General features: G+C 38.9%; 1 protein-coding gene across 1 annotated transcript in view; it reads right to left on the bottom strand.

Moving 5' to 3' along the window:
- Window positions 1–270: 270 nt before the first annotated feature.
- LOC145413417 (echinoderm microtubule-associated protein-like 6) overlaps window positions 271–13,972 on the bottom strand; it is a 44,492-nt gene continuing 30,790 nt past the window's right edge. The window contains exons 26-32 of the mRNA XM_080283102.1: window positions 13,258–13,713; window positions 12,520–12,620; window positions 12,470–12,484; window positions 12,071–12,260; window positions 4,637–4,836; window positions 777–934; window positions 271–484 (exon numbers count right to left, since the gene is read on the bottom strand). Coding sequence (XP_080139228.1) covers window positions 271–484; window positions 777–934; window positions 4,637–4,836; window positions 12,071–12,260; window positions 12,470–12,484; window positions 12,520–12,620; window positions 13,258–13,713 — 1,334 coding nt within the window. The remainder of the gene's footprint in view (window positions 485–776; window positions 935–4,636; window positions 4,837–12,070; window positions 12,261–12,469; window positions 12,485–12,519; window positions 12,621–13,257; window positions 13,714–13,972) is intronic.

The raw sequence follows: 13,972 nt of genomic DNA, 5'->3' as shown, positions 1-13,972 counted from the left end.
ATATCAGTTCTCATTTTTTCCCTAATGAATCTTGTTGTAGTCGGAACTACATACTTCATAATTCCACTCAGTTCCGAACGTTCTTAGTAAATGTAATAATTGTTTAATGTACTATTACCTTCCCATTTCTCCGCATGAAGGCTGTACTTTCACAAACATTTAATAATTGTGATATCAAACTCTGATATGTTACTTTGATACTCTTAGTGTGAGGTTATGCGAGTACAGAACATGGTAGTAACTATAATTGTTTCAGTTCTTCTCTCACTATCACCCATGTTCAATCAGTGTAAACTTCCCTGACGTAAGGTCGAGGACAATGAAGGGCTGGTTCCTGCGAGCCCCGAGGATAAGCATGGAGGTGCCCAGCCTGGCGGTGAGGGGCGTCCAGTCTTCTGTAGGGGCGGCTATCCTCGAGTCAGAGAAGAAGCTTAATTTGTCGTCGTCGGTGGCATAGCAGCGCACCAGCACCTGCCCTCCTATCCTGTAGGCAAAAGCCAATAACAGTCACGCTGATTATAATTAAAGGGCTAGTTACAGTACCTAAGTCCAAGGATTATTAAAGAACGTGATAAATGATACGATAAAAGAATGAATCAAATAAAGCTGTTTATTAATTATTCAGTAAAAACTACCCACCCACAACGCGAAACATGGAGTAAGGAAGGTTTATTCTTTTCAAAAGCTATATACAGTAAGTCATCCTGGATGGCCTTTCATGTAACTACTGCAAAAATGTAAGATAACTAAAAACAGCAATATGCAGTAATACTAGCCTGCATGCAATAAATGTGGCGCCCTCGCCTGAGGTGGATGCCAGGCGGATGGGCGGGGTTATAGGTGGGTCAGTTGGTGGAGGTAGGCGATGCGTGACCACCCGACTCCGCCACTCCACCAGGCTACCGTCGCTGCACCCCACCACCACAGTGCCACCCTTAACAGAAACAACGCTTATTAGCAGTTTGGTTAAGAAGTTTTAATGAGAAGCAACCTAGTGAAAGCAAAAAGTTTCATCATTTTAAATTACTTTTGCAGGAATCTTCTGAATTTAAAACCATTATTATGATAATTATTCTAATAATCTAATATGATACAGTGGGAAATACATTAATATGTGCAGAGCTTAAGTGCAAAAGTAATGACTTCTGTGATTAGATTGTTATCTGCAATATTCATACTACAGCTGGGCAAATATCTCTGGATAAACCAACATAGCTCCACCGTCAGGGCTAGTGTCAGCAGGTGATCGGAGTGTCCCCAGCTGCAGTAGAGGGCCGAGTCAGGGATCTGCGCAACAGACAAGAGGACCTTTTTTGTCTACCCCTGCTTTTCCCCGCGTATTAAAGTGGCCGGGGCGGTTAGTAATAAGTTTGTAGACAGGTACCTATGCGTGACGAGGACGTGATTTTTTTTTTTCTCTCTCTATCGTCAATGCCAGACGACAACATTCAAGTAAGGAGTGGCTTCCCATCATCAGAGGATTCAGAACAGTCTCCAGTAACCCTTTTAAGATCTGAGAATCATAACTACTTTATTCTTTGTAATGCCAAATGATATTCAGTTTGTAAATGACTTTCCCTTCTCATCTGGTCAAGAAGTCTTGTAAGGCACCCGAAGGAGCAGCTTGCCGACATCATGAGACGTAGGGATGCTCTGCAGTTATCCTTTGGTGTCGGGAAGATTAATGTGTCTCATCCATTGCACAGAATTAATGTGTAATGATGGTCTCGTCCTCTTACACCAAGCAGGAGGTGTCCCGCAGCAATTTTCCCTCACAAAGGAATTCAAAATGAAGCTTTCCCCGTGCCTCATTATATCATACAAGGAAACACAGCGTTGGCAGCCTCGAAGCACTAACCTAACGGAACTGTCCGATAACCTCAGCATGGTAACCCTTCACTGTACAGATTTTTAAAATTGATTCTGTGTACCTGTGTGTGCAAATTTCTTCACAAAGTTAATGAGGTGCTTCAGTGTCTCTATTCAGTCTCTGCTGTATAATAACTCAATCATTATAACGAACTTTAGTCTCCGCACCATCACGTTAACTCACAATGACTACCACAGCTACCTCTATCATATTCACTAATATCACTGTCAACATCGCCACCGTCTTTACTACCACTGTCAATGCACAATATCTTAAATCTTTGCTACCACTATCATCATCGTCACTACTACTTGCATCATTCCGACCTCTCATCCCACCTAAGGATGCAGTCAAGTAGGGTCCACAGATAAAGTAAAAGCCCGGTAGAAGGAGAGTTATCAGAAGTCTGCAATGTGAAATAGGCCGATCTTTCATTCACTCACTGTTAACTATGCCTGTTTCGTTAGTACTATCCAGAACACCTTTATTGCCACCACCACCACCACAACCAGGCTTGAGACCGTAAACACCAGGTGATCAATGCAATACCCCTGAAGCGGATACAAAAATGGTGATAGGGAGAACTGGAGCTCATATTTCACCAGTCATCAGGGAACTATACTGCATTCTGGCTTATCTCCTTTGCGTTCATTTTGCAGATTAATTTCACTTAGTGTGTACCGGCATGCTCTTATAAATATTTTTTATTTTTTTTACCTTCGCACAAAATTTGTCTGCTAAGTACACACCACATAATTGAATCAAAATGACTAATGACAACAGTGCCTCGGTAACCCAAGGGGATGGCACCATATAATACTGCACGTCACCTTCTGTAGCCCCTTCTTATGTGACATTCCCATAAGATGTCCTTTTTTTTTTTTTTTTCTTTTTGTATGTGTCCAACTCTGGGCTAAGATGCGAATGAATGTGTTTGAATGGATGAGTAAATGGGGAGTGTGTCGTCCTATCTCGGCTACCTCCCTTTCCTTGGGGGAAGCAGCCTAGGTATATAGATAGATAGATAGACTCTGGGCATAGGCTTCACAGCCTCCTATCAAGGCCCAGCAGTCCTCCTACATACAATACACCTCTACATGTCACCACTTCGGCGCTAACACCCACCGTCCATATGGAATACATGCTAGGGCTGTCTCATACAGGACTGGTGTATTGGTATTAGCGGGGGTATTTTTACGACATGTCGGCGGATCTTCTGGTAGATCAGTAAAGCCTGATTTAATGAAATTCAAATCCTTAAACTGTTCCCTGCCCCAGCCGGGATTCGAACCTGGGTCCGTTAGGACTGCAGGCCACCTCTCTACCGATTGAGCCACCTAAACCATTACATCAAAAATTTTCCAAAATTCTGCAAGTTATGATTAAGATATTATGCCCTGAAGGCTGGTTAAACAACACGTTTACTCTTTAAATATCACTGACCTACCTACCTGGGACTAATGGCAGCGACCCCCTTCTATATCCTGTATTCTCTAAGTTCTCATCTCCAAGTTGCATTTGAAGCATGTACACAATGATGTAGCTTGATTCCGAGCTCCCAAACTAACCTGAATTCTCTGCACTTAGGCTCCGGTAATCTTGTCAGTCTTTGTGCAAATACAATTTACTGTTGACATATCCCACAATTTTGCTAAGCCCTTTTTACTCAAACTTGGCCTAAAACTGCCATCTCTCCATTTTGAAGGCCAAATTGATGTTAGTCAGGAATATGTGCAGTAGGAAGCATGCAGAGCACTAGCATTACCTTTTTTCTGCCACTGACCTACTTGAAATATGCTACAAGAAGACGAAAATCTTTGCTAACTTAACGTAAAACAACTATAACAACCGAATACTCTCAGGCTATCACACTTATAAAAAGTAATACATTATATGTATTTGAGAAGAATATAATGATATCCATAACCTTCGGCTCCCGTCACGATTCACCGATCAACTTCTAGTCTGTCTGCTTTTACCTCACGGAATCGGACCACTCCTACAACTCAAATACAAAATCGTGGTTGCGTGAAATTTAATGAGCCTTAGCCGTAAGATAATGAGTCACCTTGGTTAGTATTGTGTGTGTTGTTCAGTTCTAACGTGTGGAGGAGGGGACACACCACGTAGCTAAGATGAACAAAGTGGCTTAGAAGATTATTCATTTTCTCAGCTTCCCTTCTCAACACAAATTTCCTTCGGACCCACCCACTTTGCCTCAGTGTTTCATTACTCTGTCCTGATACTATCACGTTGAATGGCGTTCTTTTACATTCTACTTGTATGCCTTCTCCTTTTTCGTGGGAGTGCAGCACCAGCCTAGTTACACAGTAGATTTAGTCCTTCATGTTTACGACTCTTGTTCCTTTTTTTCATCTCGCCTACCACCGTCACTCTTCCGTATGTAATAAGTTCAGATCTACATTCCAACTACCCTGTAATTGAATTTATCTGAAATGAACGATACTGGCAGGCTTCAGATATGTTTCCTTTTCTTTAATAGAGTATAAGCATCAGCATAGGCATCATTACCAGCAAACCATTACAGCCAGTACCATATTCATTAGTAACACTACCGTTACTGTTGCCATCATTACCACACTATCACCCCCATCATTACCATCACTATCACCAGATGCAAATGGTTGGCAAAAGACAACCGGAAAACGGCAGATCGCTGAAAGTCATGAAAGGATGGTCGGTCGGAAGAAACGGATGGACAGGGAGGAACCTTTATATAGATGATTTATGAAGAACTGCACCTACCGGAGAAGCACTGATGACGGAGAATACAACTCCCTCTGGCATGACATCAGGGAGGCGGGCTCGGGTAGGGAAGAGGGAGTTGCCCACCAAGTCCAGGAAGAGTAGGGAGCGTGGGGTGAGTGCTGCCAGGGTGGTCTCCCCAGTGTGAACCACGCCAGTCACCAGCCCAGCACCCAGGTGAGCCTCAGCAACATGTGCACCTGAGAGTAAGAGAGCACTGTGATACTGTCCTCATCGTACACTGTACAATCATTAGCCAAGTCACCAGTTAATTTTCTTTCCTTTGTCACCGTTATGTTCTTGACCTACGAAAGAAGAGAGAGCAATGTCGAGTCCATTAAGGTAGAATTGTTAACATCAATGAGGAGGATGTCTACTGATAATAGAAGGTACACAGATGTAGAGAGACGAGAGGGTCAACACCCCTAGCCTTGTTTCCTTGCCACACTAATAATAATAATAATAATAATAATAATAATAATCATTATTATTATTATTATTAATATTAATATTAAGTATTATAATTATTAATAATAATAATTATTATTATTATTATTATTATTAATTATTATTATTAATAATAAAAATAATTAATAATAATAATAATTAATAATAATAATAATAATAATTAATAATAATAATAATAATAATAATAATAATAATTATTATTATTATTATTATTATTATTATTAGTATTAGTATTAGTATAATTATTATTAGTATTAGTATAATTATTATTAGTATTAGTATAATTATTATTAGTATCAGTATAATTATTATTAGTATCAGTATAATTATTATTATTAGTATTAGTATAATTATTATTATTATTATTAGTATAATTATTATTATTATTATTAGTATAATTATTATTATTATTATTATTAGTATAATTATTATTATTATTATTATTAGTATAATTATTATTATTATTATTATTAATATAATTATTATTATTATCATTAGTATAATTATTATTATTATCATTAGTATAATTATTATTATTATCATTAGTAAAATTATTATTATTATCATTAGTAAAATTATTATTATTAGTAGTAGTATAATTACAATTACTAATAGTAGTATAATTACTATTAGTAGTAGTAGTATAATTACTATTAGTAGTAGTAGTATAATTATTATTATTAGTAGTAGTATAATTATTATTAGTAGTAGTAGTATAATTATTATTAGTAGTAGTAGTATAATTATTATTAGTAGTAGTAGTATAATTATTATTAGTAGTAGTAGTATAATTATTATTAGTAGTAGTAGTATAATTATTATTAGTAGTAGTAGTATAATTATTATTATTAGTAGTAGTATAATTATTATTAGTAGTAGTAGTATAATTATTATTAGTAGTAGTAGTATAATTATTATTAGTAGTAGTAGTATAATTATTATTAGTAGTAGTAGTATAATTATTATTAGTAGTAGTAGTATAATTATTATTATTATTATAATAATAATAATAATTATTATTATTATTGTTATTTTTATTATTTTATTATTATTATTATTATTTATTATTGTTGTTGTTGTTGTTGTTGCTATTATTGTTGTTGTTGCTATTATTGTTGTAGTTGCTATTATTGTTGTTGTTGTTGTTGCTATTATTGTTGTTGTTGTTGTTGCTATTATTGTTGTTGTTGTTGTTGCTATTATTGTTGTTGTTGTTGTTGCTATTATTGTTGTTGTTGTTGTTGCTATTATTGTTGTTGTTGTAGTTGCTATTATTGTTGTTGTTGTTGTTGCTATTATTGTTGTTGTTGTTGCTATTATTGTTGTTGTTGTTGTTGCTATTATTGTTGTTGTTGTTCTTGCTATTATTGTTGTTGTTGTTGTTGCTATAATTGTTGTTGTTGTTGTTGCTATAATTGTTGTTGTTGTTGTTGCTATTATTGTTGTTGTTGTTGTTGCTATTATTGTTGTTGTTGTTGTTGCTATTATTGTTGTTGTTGTTGTTGCTATTATTGTTGTTGTTGTTGTTGCTATTATTGTTGTTGTTGTTGTTGCTATTATTGTTGTTGTTGTTGCTATTATTGTTGTTGTTGTTGTTGTTGCTATTATTGTTGTTGTTGTTGTTGCTATTATTGTTGTTGTTGTTGTTGCTATTATTGTTGTTGTTGTTCTTGCTATTATTGTTGTTGTTGTTCTTGCTATTATTGTTGTTGTTGTTCTTGCTATTATTGTTGTTGTTGTTCTTGCTATTATTGTTGTTGTTGTTCTTGCTATTATTGTTGTTGTTGTTGTTGCTATTGTTGTTGTTGCTATTATTGTTGTTGTTGTTGTTGCTATTATTGTTGTTGTTGTTGTTGCTATTATTATTGTTGTTGTTGTTGCTATTATTGTTGTTGTTGTTGTTGCTATTATTGTTGTTGTTGTTGCTATTATTGTTGTTGTTGTTGTTGCTATTATTGTTGTTGTTGTTGTTGCTATTATTGTTGTTGTTGTTGTTGCTATTATTGTTGTTGTTGTTGTTGCTATTATTGTTGTTGTTGTTGCTATTATTGTTGTTGTTGTTGTTGCTATTATTGTTGTTGTTGTTGTTGTTGCTATTATTGTTGTTGTTGTTGTTGTTGCTATTATTGTTGTTGTTGTTGTTGCTATTGTTGTTGTTGTTGTTGCTATTGTTGTTGTTGTTGTTGCTATTATTGTTGTTGTTGTTGTTCTTATTATTGTTGTTGTTGTTGTTGCTATTATTGTTGTTGTTGTTGTTGCTATTATTGTTGTTGTTGTTCTTATTATTGTTGTTGTTGTTCTTATTATTGTTGTTGTTGTTATTATTATTGTTGTTGTTATTATTATTATTATTGTTTTTAGTATTGTTATTATTGTTTTTAGTATTGTTATTATTGTTTTTAGTATTGTTATTATTGTTTTTAGTATTGTTATTATTGTTTTTAGTATTGTTATTATTGTTTTTAGTATTGTTATTATTGTTTTTAGTATTTTTATTATTGTTTTTAGTATTGTTATTATTGTTATTATTATTATTATTATTATTGTTATTATTATTGTTATTATTATTATTATTATTATTATTATTATTATTATTATTATAAAGATATCATTGCACTGGTTGTGCTTCATTATCTTAAACACAGGATGAAGAATTTGAAACATTTTTCTTTGAGTTCTGTACCATACTGTGCTGACTTGGCCTTGGCCTAAAATCTCCATCCCTCCATCTTGACTGCTGACAACAGATTAACACTAGAATATGAGCTTTGTCACGGAAAAGTACTACAGAAAGGATGCAGAGCCACAGTATTGTCTTATTCTGCTACTGAGCTACGTGAAACAAGCTGCAAAAGGATGATAATTTGGGCCAGGTTAAGGTTAATGAACTGTAGTAACTATATAAGCTTAACGCAATATGGTATAGTACTCATACTCTCTACCTCTTCCCCCCATCCCCCGTGATTTGTTCATCTTCCAGGACGCCTGTGATGGTCCGCCAGGAAACAGTCACAAACAAGAAGCTGTGGCAAGGCACAGCAAACCCGTCCCCAGCAGTCATTTTAGAGCTGACGTATCAACACAACACGATATCTAGTCAAAGATGTCACATATCAAATTTGGAGTAAATCAGATAAGAAATTGACGCTATTATGCCCATTTGGATTTCTAGGCCTGTTCTGGTGCCGGACATCGTTTCCATGAGGTGCTGGGGTCTCACACTATTTTTACGTATTACATACAGAAAAGTTTACTCATAATTGAAGAGTGTGCAGTATAGTGTGAAGATAATCAACCAAACACAACTTTAGTGTAAGTGTGGCATGGGAATAAGATGGGCGCCCAGACCTGCAACGCCAGCATTTTTCTGACATAAACTGGGTAAAGGAAGGTGATAGAAAAATATGAAATATACCTATATTTAAGTCTTGGGGAAACATATATCCATACTAATGTATTCAATGTACTTAATACTGTACTGCCTTACTGAGGTGTCTGATGTGCATGGTAGAGTTGTAATTCACTTCTACTCATATACAAATCCCAGAGTGTCAAAGGGATATGGCATCTCTAAACACGGCTGACCTGAGGGCCACTCCCAGAGCGGAGCAGGGCAGGTGTAGCAGATTACACTCAGCCTTCAAGAGGGAGAGACGTACTACTCTGAAAATACTCTCTTGTCGCAGTTGTATCTTTCTCTATGGCGAATAAAGAGAGATAAAAACTCACCTGCTCCATTTTCTGTTCACCTACACGCTACCGAGTCATTCTGATTACAGGATCTACACCAATATTCCCGCCACCTGTGAAGCAGAGGGACATTGCGGGAAGTACCAGCTGTGGAACTCAGTGGAGTCACGCCTAAGCGGCTACACATAAAGTTGGTGGTCAGCTGCGGGATTCCTACGCAAGCTGGAACAGGCCTGACCCACTTGACATTGACCCCCCTACCACTAAGTAGAGGGTGACACCCTGATGTAATGAGGCATGTTATAGGATGCATGTTTAAAAGATGCACTTTTAGGTTTTGGTTTCTTTTCGATATGACGAACTTGAATGGAGCAATGGCGAAAAAAAGTTTTTTTTTTTTTTAATTCTTTTTTGCATTTTGAGGGCCTACAGGCTGGAGCTTGGCCCACTTTGGCCCAAAATTTAATCAGGTGATCAGAAGGTCATAGCTCATCATCCCTGACATTCTAGTCAAAATCGCACCGGTAGTTTTCGCTTAAGGTTGTTAACAGACAGACAGACAGACTAACAAACGGACAAACCAAGTGAAAACAATATCTGTCCCCGAGCCTCCGGCGCGGGGGGGGTAATAATTTACCCGATAGTCAGGACAGTGCTCAATATGGACTCATGCACAAAAAATAAATAAATAAATAAATAAATAATGCTTAAAATAAACCCTACTTAACCCCCTCAGTCCGATGACGTACTTCACAGAGATATTCTGCTACTTTTACATTAATCATTAATACGTTGAGGGATCAGTCTTACAGTGGAGGGATAAGTGCAGTCTATTTCTACACGCTTTTACACATTACCACTTCGGCACTAATATCCACAGTCCATATAAAATTGTCAGAATGAAGGTTGTACTCGTATGGTAAGTAACTTTGACTATTTTAACACCACTTTCTTGGCGATAAATTCTGCACTGAAGTCACCTGTACCGGTATGTAGCTTGCCAAATAAATCGCTAAAGACATGGCATTACGAAAACAACACCATTTAGAATATGAGTCTGCTGAGACCTATAGCGAACATCACTATACTGATATTTCTCTAACTTGCCCTGTAACTGCCATCTCTTCATACTGAAATTTGGTTTGTGGCAATATATTAACACTAGAATATGATGCAATAGTACTTTCACACTTACCTGGCCAAGATTTTTGTCCTTTTGTAATTCATTTCACGTAGATCAGTGACAGAAAAAGGCTGGACTACGGTTCTACATACGTTCCATTGGACTGCTTCGTTGCTAGCCTCATATTCTAGTACTAATCTCTTCTAATCTCTCAGCAGTCACTATTTAGAAAAGGCAATTCTAGGTCAAGAAAGTGTGAAACTAGTACAGTCACCATGCAGTGCTAGGTAAATAACCAGTAGTGTCAATTTTTCTGGCCACTGGGGAACGTGAAGTAATCAGCAAAAGGACGAAAATCAAGGCAAATTTACGGTAAAAGGACTACAGGGTGGCCAGCAAATAACGCTCCACTAGAAATTCACGTGACAGTGTCTTGTGTGTTGCGGGGAGGGCTTATTCGCTTAGTGTGGCAGTTTTTTTTTTTTTTTTTTTTATGTGAGGAAGAAGGAACCAAAGGCAACGAGCCCGCAAAACTGTTCCTTCCAAGAGAAAAACAAAATACAAGAGAGAGCCAAATTCAAGATCCATTCATTTCGAGATGCCTGGACACACTGCGTTTGAAAGACTGGAGATCATTGGAAGCAGGAAATACAGACAGAGGGAAACAGTTCCAGAGCTGACCTGTTGCATAAATGAAGGACTGGGAGTAATGGTTAACTCTTGCATTAGAGAGTTGGACAGAGAAGGGATGAGAGTTTGCTGCTAGACGGGTGCTACGCTCCAGTTGTAGAGGTGGAGGAATGCATGCAGACAGTTCAGAGGAACAGTGACCATTGAAGTAGCGATAGAAAAGAGATAAAGATGCAACAGTGAGGCGAAGAGACAGAGGTTGAAGGGAGTCAGTAAGAGGAGGAGAGTTAATGAGACGAAAAGCCTTTGACTCCACCCTATTGAGAAGAGCTGTATGTGGGGAGCCTCCCCATACATGAGAGTTGTACTCCACGCAGGGGCGGATAAAACCCCTGCATAGAGTCAACAATTGTGCAGGGGTAAAGAAGGAATGGAGTCGGCTTAGCACACCCAATCTCTTGGAAGCAGATTTTACAAGAGATGTAATATGATCTTTCCAAGACAAGTCCCGTGTAAATGAAACCCCAAACATGCTCAACGATGATGCAGGACCAAGCTGAACATCATTAAACATTAGTGGGTATACCCGTGGGAGATTTTGTCTGGTTGATAGGTGCAAAAACTGAGTCTTTAATGCATTAAAAACAATCAGATTATTTTTACCCCAGTCAGAGATACGAGCCAAGACAGACATTAGGTGTGCTATAGCCTCATCCCTTGGTTGTTGAAGTAACTGCTGAGATGGACGTTGTGGGATTCGAATGGAAAGGTGAAGGGTGGAGTCATCAGCGTATGAGTGGATAGGGTTAGATGTACAGCTTAGAAGGTCATTGATGAATAAAAGGGAGAGAGATGGTGATAGGACAGAGGCCTGAGGAACACAACTGTTAATAGATCTACGAGTAGGAAAAGAACGATGGCCATCTACAACAGCGGCTATAGAACGGCCAGAAAGGAAGCTAGAGATGAAGGCACAGATAGAAGGATAGAAACCGTAAGAGGGCAGTTTGGAAATTAAAGATTTATGTCATATTTGATCGAAAGCCTTTGAGATGTCAAGTGCAATGGCAAAGCTTTCGCCAAAGTCCCGAAAGCAGGATGACCAGGAGTCTGAAAGGTAGGTGAGAAGATCGCCTGTGGAGCGTCCCTGACGGAACCCATACTGACGATCAGAAAGAAGGTTGTGATAGGAATGATGCTTTAAAATTTTTCTATTAAGAATAGACTCGAAAACTTTTGAGATACAGGATGTTAAAGCAATTGAACGATAATTAGAGGGTTGGGAATGGTCACCCCTTTTCGGGACTGGCTGAATGAGAGCAAACTTCCAGCAAGAAGGAAAGGTACAAGTTGATAGACAAAGGAGACAGAGTTTGCCTAGGCAGGGTGTAAGCACAGAAGCACAGTTCTTGAGAACAACAGGAGGGAGTTGGAGATTAATAAATGATGCAGTATACACAACACACGAGAAATCTCCAGTTGAAGAGGAAGTGGTGAGTTAAACATGATCCACCCTGCCTCACCTTTGATCCAGTTGAAGACGTGAATGATGTCGGCGTCGGCCAGGGAGGCGAGGAAGCGACCGCTGGGTGAGAAGCTGAGCCCAGTGACTACCCTTTCTGCCCCGCCCCGAAGCAGCCCCAGCCCCACCCCGTCACGGCCCCGCCACACATGCACCAGGGCTCCACTGTCCTCGCTGCCCTCATCATTCTCCTCAGACTCAGGGTTGCCGAGCTGGAGGGGATGATGTAGAGGTTACTGCTTTAATGGGTTTGTTTATACAGGTGTATTCTGATGTCGACAACCATTTCCTTCTACAGAAATTCGGCTGCTGTTTCTGTTACGTTAGCCCTTTGCTGCTGAATGCCCTCCCTGATATCCATGAACAATCGAACTTACTTTACGTTTCTGGTACCCACGACTCCCTGTCTACCTGTCTTCTTGCCTGTTTCTTTATGGTTAGATGCCTCACCTGTGCCGTGGCCACTATCATCGGATCGGCGGGGAGGAGGGCGAGGCAGGTAACGGCAGCAGTGTGGTCCCCGTACCCCAGCTTGTGCCCTGCCACCCGTCCTGACACAAGGTAGTCATTAGCCACAACTTTTGAGCTATTGTGTCTCATTATTACATTCGAAACAAATATATTCATCAGTGGATACTTTATATACCGGAAAAAAAACTCGGGTACATGTGGTCGAGTAATGATTAACAGTTGCGCAAGGAACAATATTGGTTTTAATGTCACAGTGATGTCTGTTCTTGAAATGAATAATTATATCCGCATATGGAAAAGATGTTTATTGGGGAGATACAAGAGTTTTAGTCTGGCTTGGACCCTCTTTAGTCATGAATAAAGGGGATCAGTTGTTTTCTCCTATACTGAATATCGTTTCACCTTTCCCTTCTTCTCCCCCTCTACACTCCTCACTACCACCACTCTTCTTCCTAGTACCCTGCTAAACACATGTCTTTCCTTGCTATTCTTTCCCGAAGGAGATACAAGTCGGGCCGAAACTGATTTATCTCACCAATTAACAACTTTTTCAAATGTGAATATGAATCTTTCTGGGGAGCATAATTTTTAGCATTTATAGTTTAAAGCATTCAAATAAGCTTTCTTTTCTTCTTCAAAAGGAATTCATAAGGGTTACAAGCTTACTTCTTTCTTTAAACAGAGATGATAAAGAACACAGAAATATGGCTGCAGCACCTTGTGAGAGGCTTAGTCTGCCGACGAGCGACCCACTGCAGTAGAAAACGGTGGAGTCATCCGCTGCGAGAGTGGGCAGGGACCTTATTCTGGCGGGGGGCTGTGCGGTGCCGGCTAGATGGGGCAGCAGCCTTTTGTTGCCCTGGCCTGGGGTTCTCAGGGGGCGTTTCCCCATTAGAGAGTTGTTGGTCGAGTTCCTGGTGGTGGGGGGGTGTCGGTTGCGTCTGTTGGCAGGGGTGTTGGGTTTGGTGCCGGGGGTGCTCGTGCTACTGCGAGTGGCAGGTGTGTTGGGTTTAGCCACATTGTTGAAGAGAGAATTTCTGATTACAGGGGCGTTTATTCCATTTTTGGTGGTGGGAGGGGTCTTGGTGCCAGGGATACCGACAGACGAGCGTACACTGATGGGCAGATATTCTCCCTCCACGCCAGCCGCCTCCAGGTCAGTGATGGTCAGCTCTGAAAGTATGACGAAGAACTGACTGAACACTCTCTGGTTCTTCTAACTTACTCTCAGCGAATACAACTGTCAAATTAATGTTTACTGGAGTCATACAATTGAGCTGCCCTAACTATAAGAGTGTTTTGAGGCCCATTTTTTTTAATACTTAACGCGATATTCGTGAGTCTACAGTCTTAGATAGAGAATTTAGTGATTAAGGTACAGGTAATTGAATTATCCCAAGCCGTTTCAGAAAATTTCGAATATATCTCTTAT

The sequence above is a fragment of the Coenobita brevimanus genome, chromosome 96 (assembly GCF_032717465.1).
Source record: "Coenobita brevimanus isolate Jiangsu-jjx chromosome 96, ASM3271746v2, whole genome shotgun sequence".
Lineage (NCBI taxonomy): Eukaryota > Metazoa > Arthropoda > Malacostraca > Decapoda > Coenobitidae > Coenobita > Coenobita brevimanus.
Note: the sequence above shows the minus strand (reverse complement) of the source record. Positions and strands in the feature narration are given on the sequence as shown.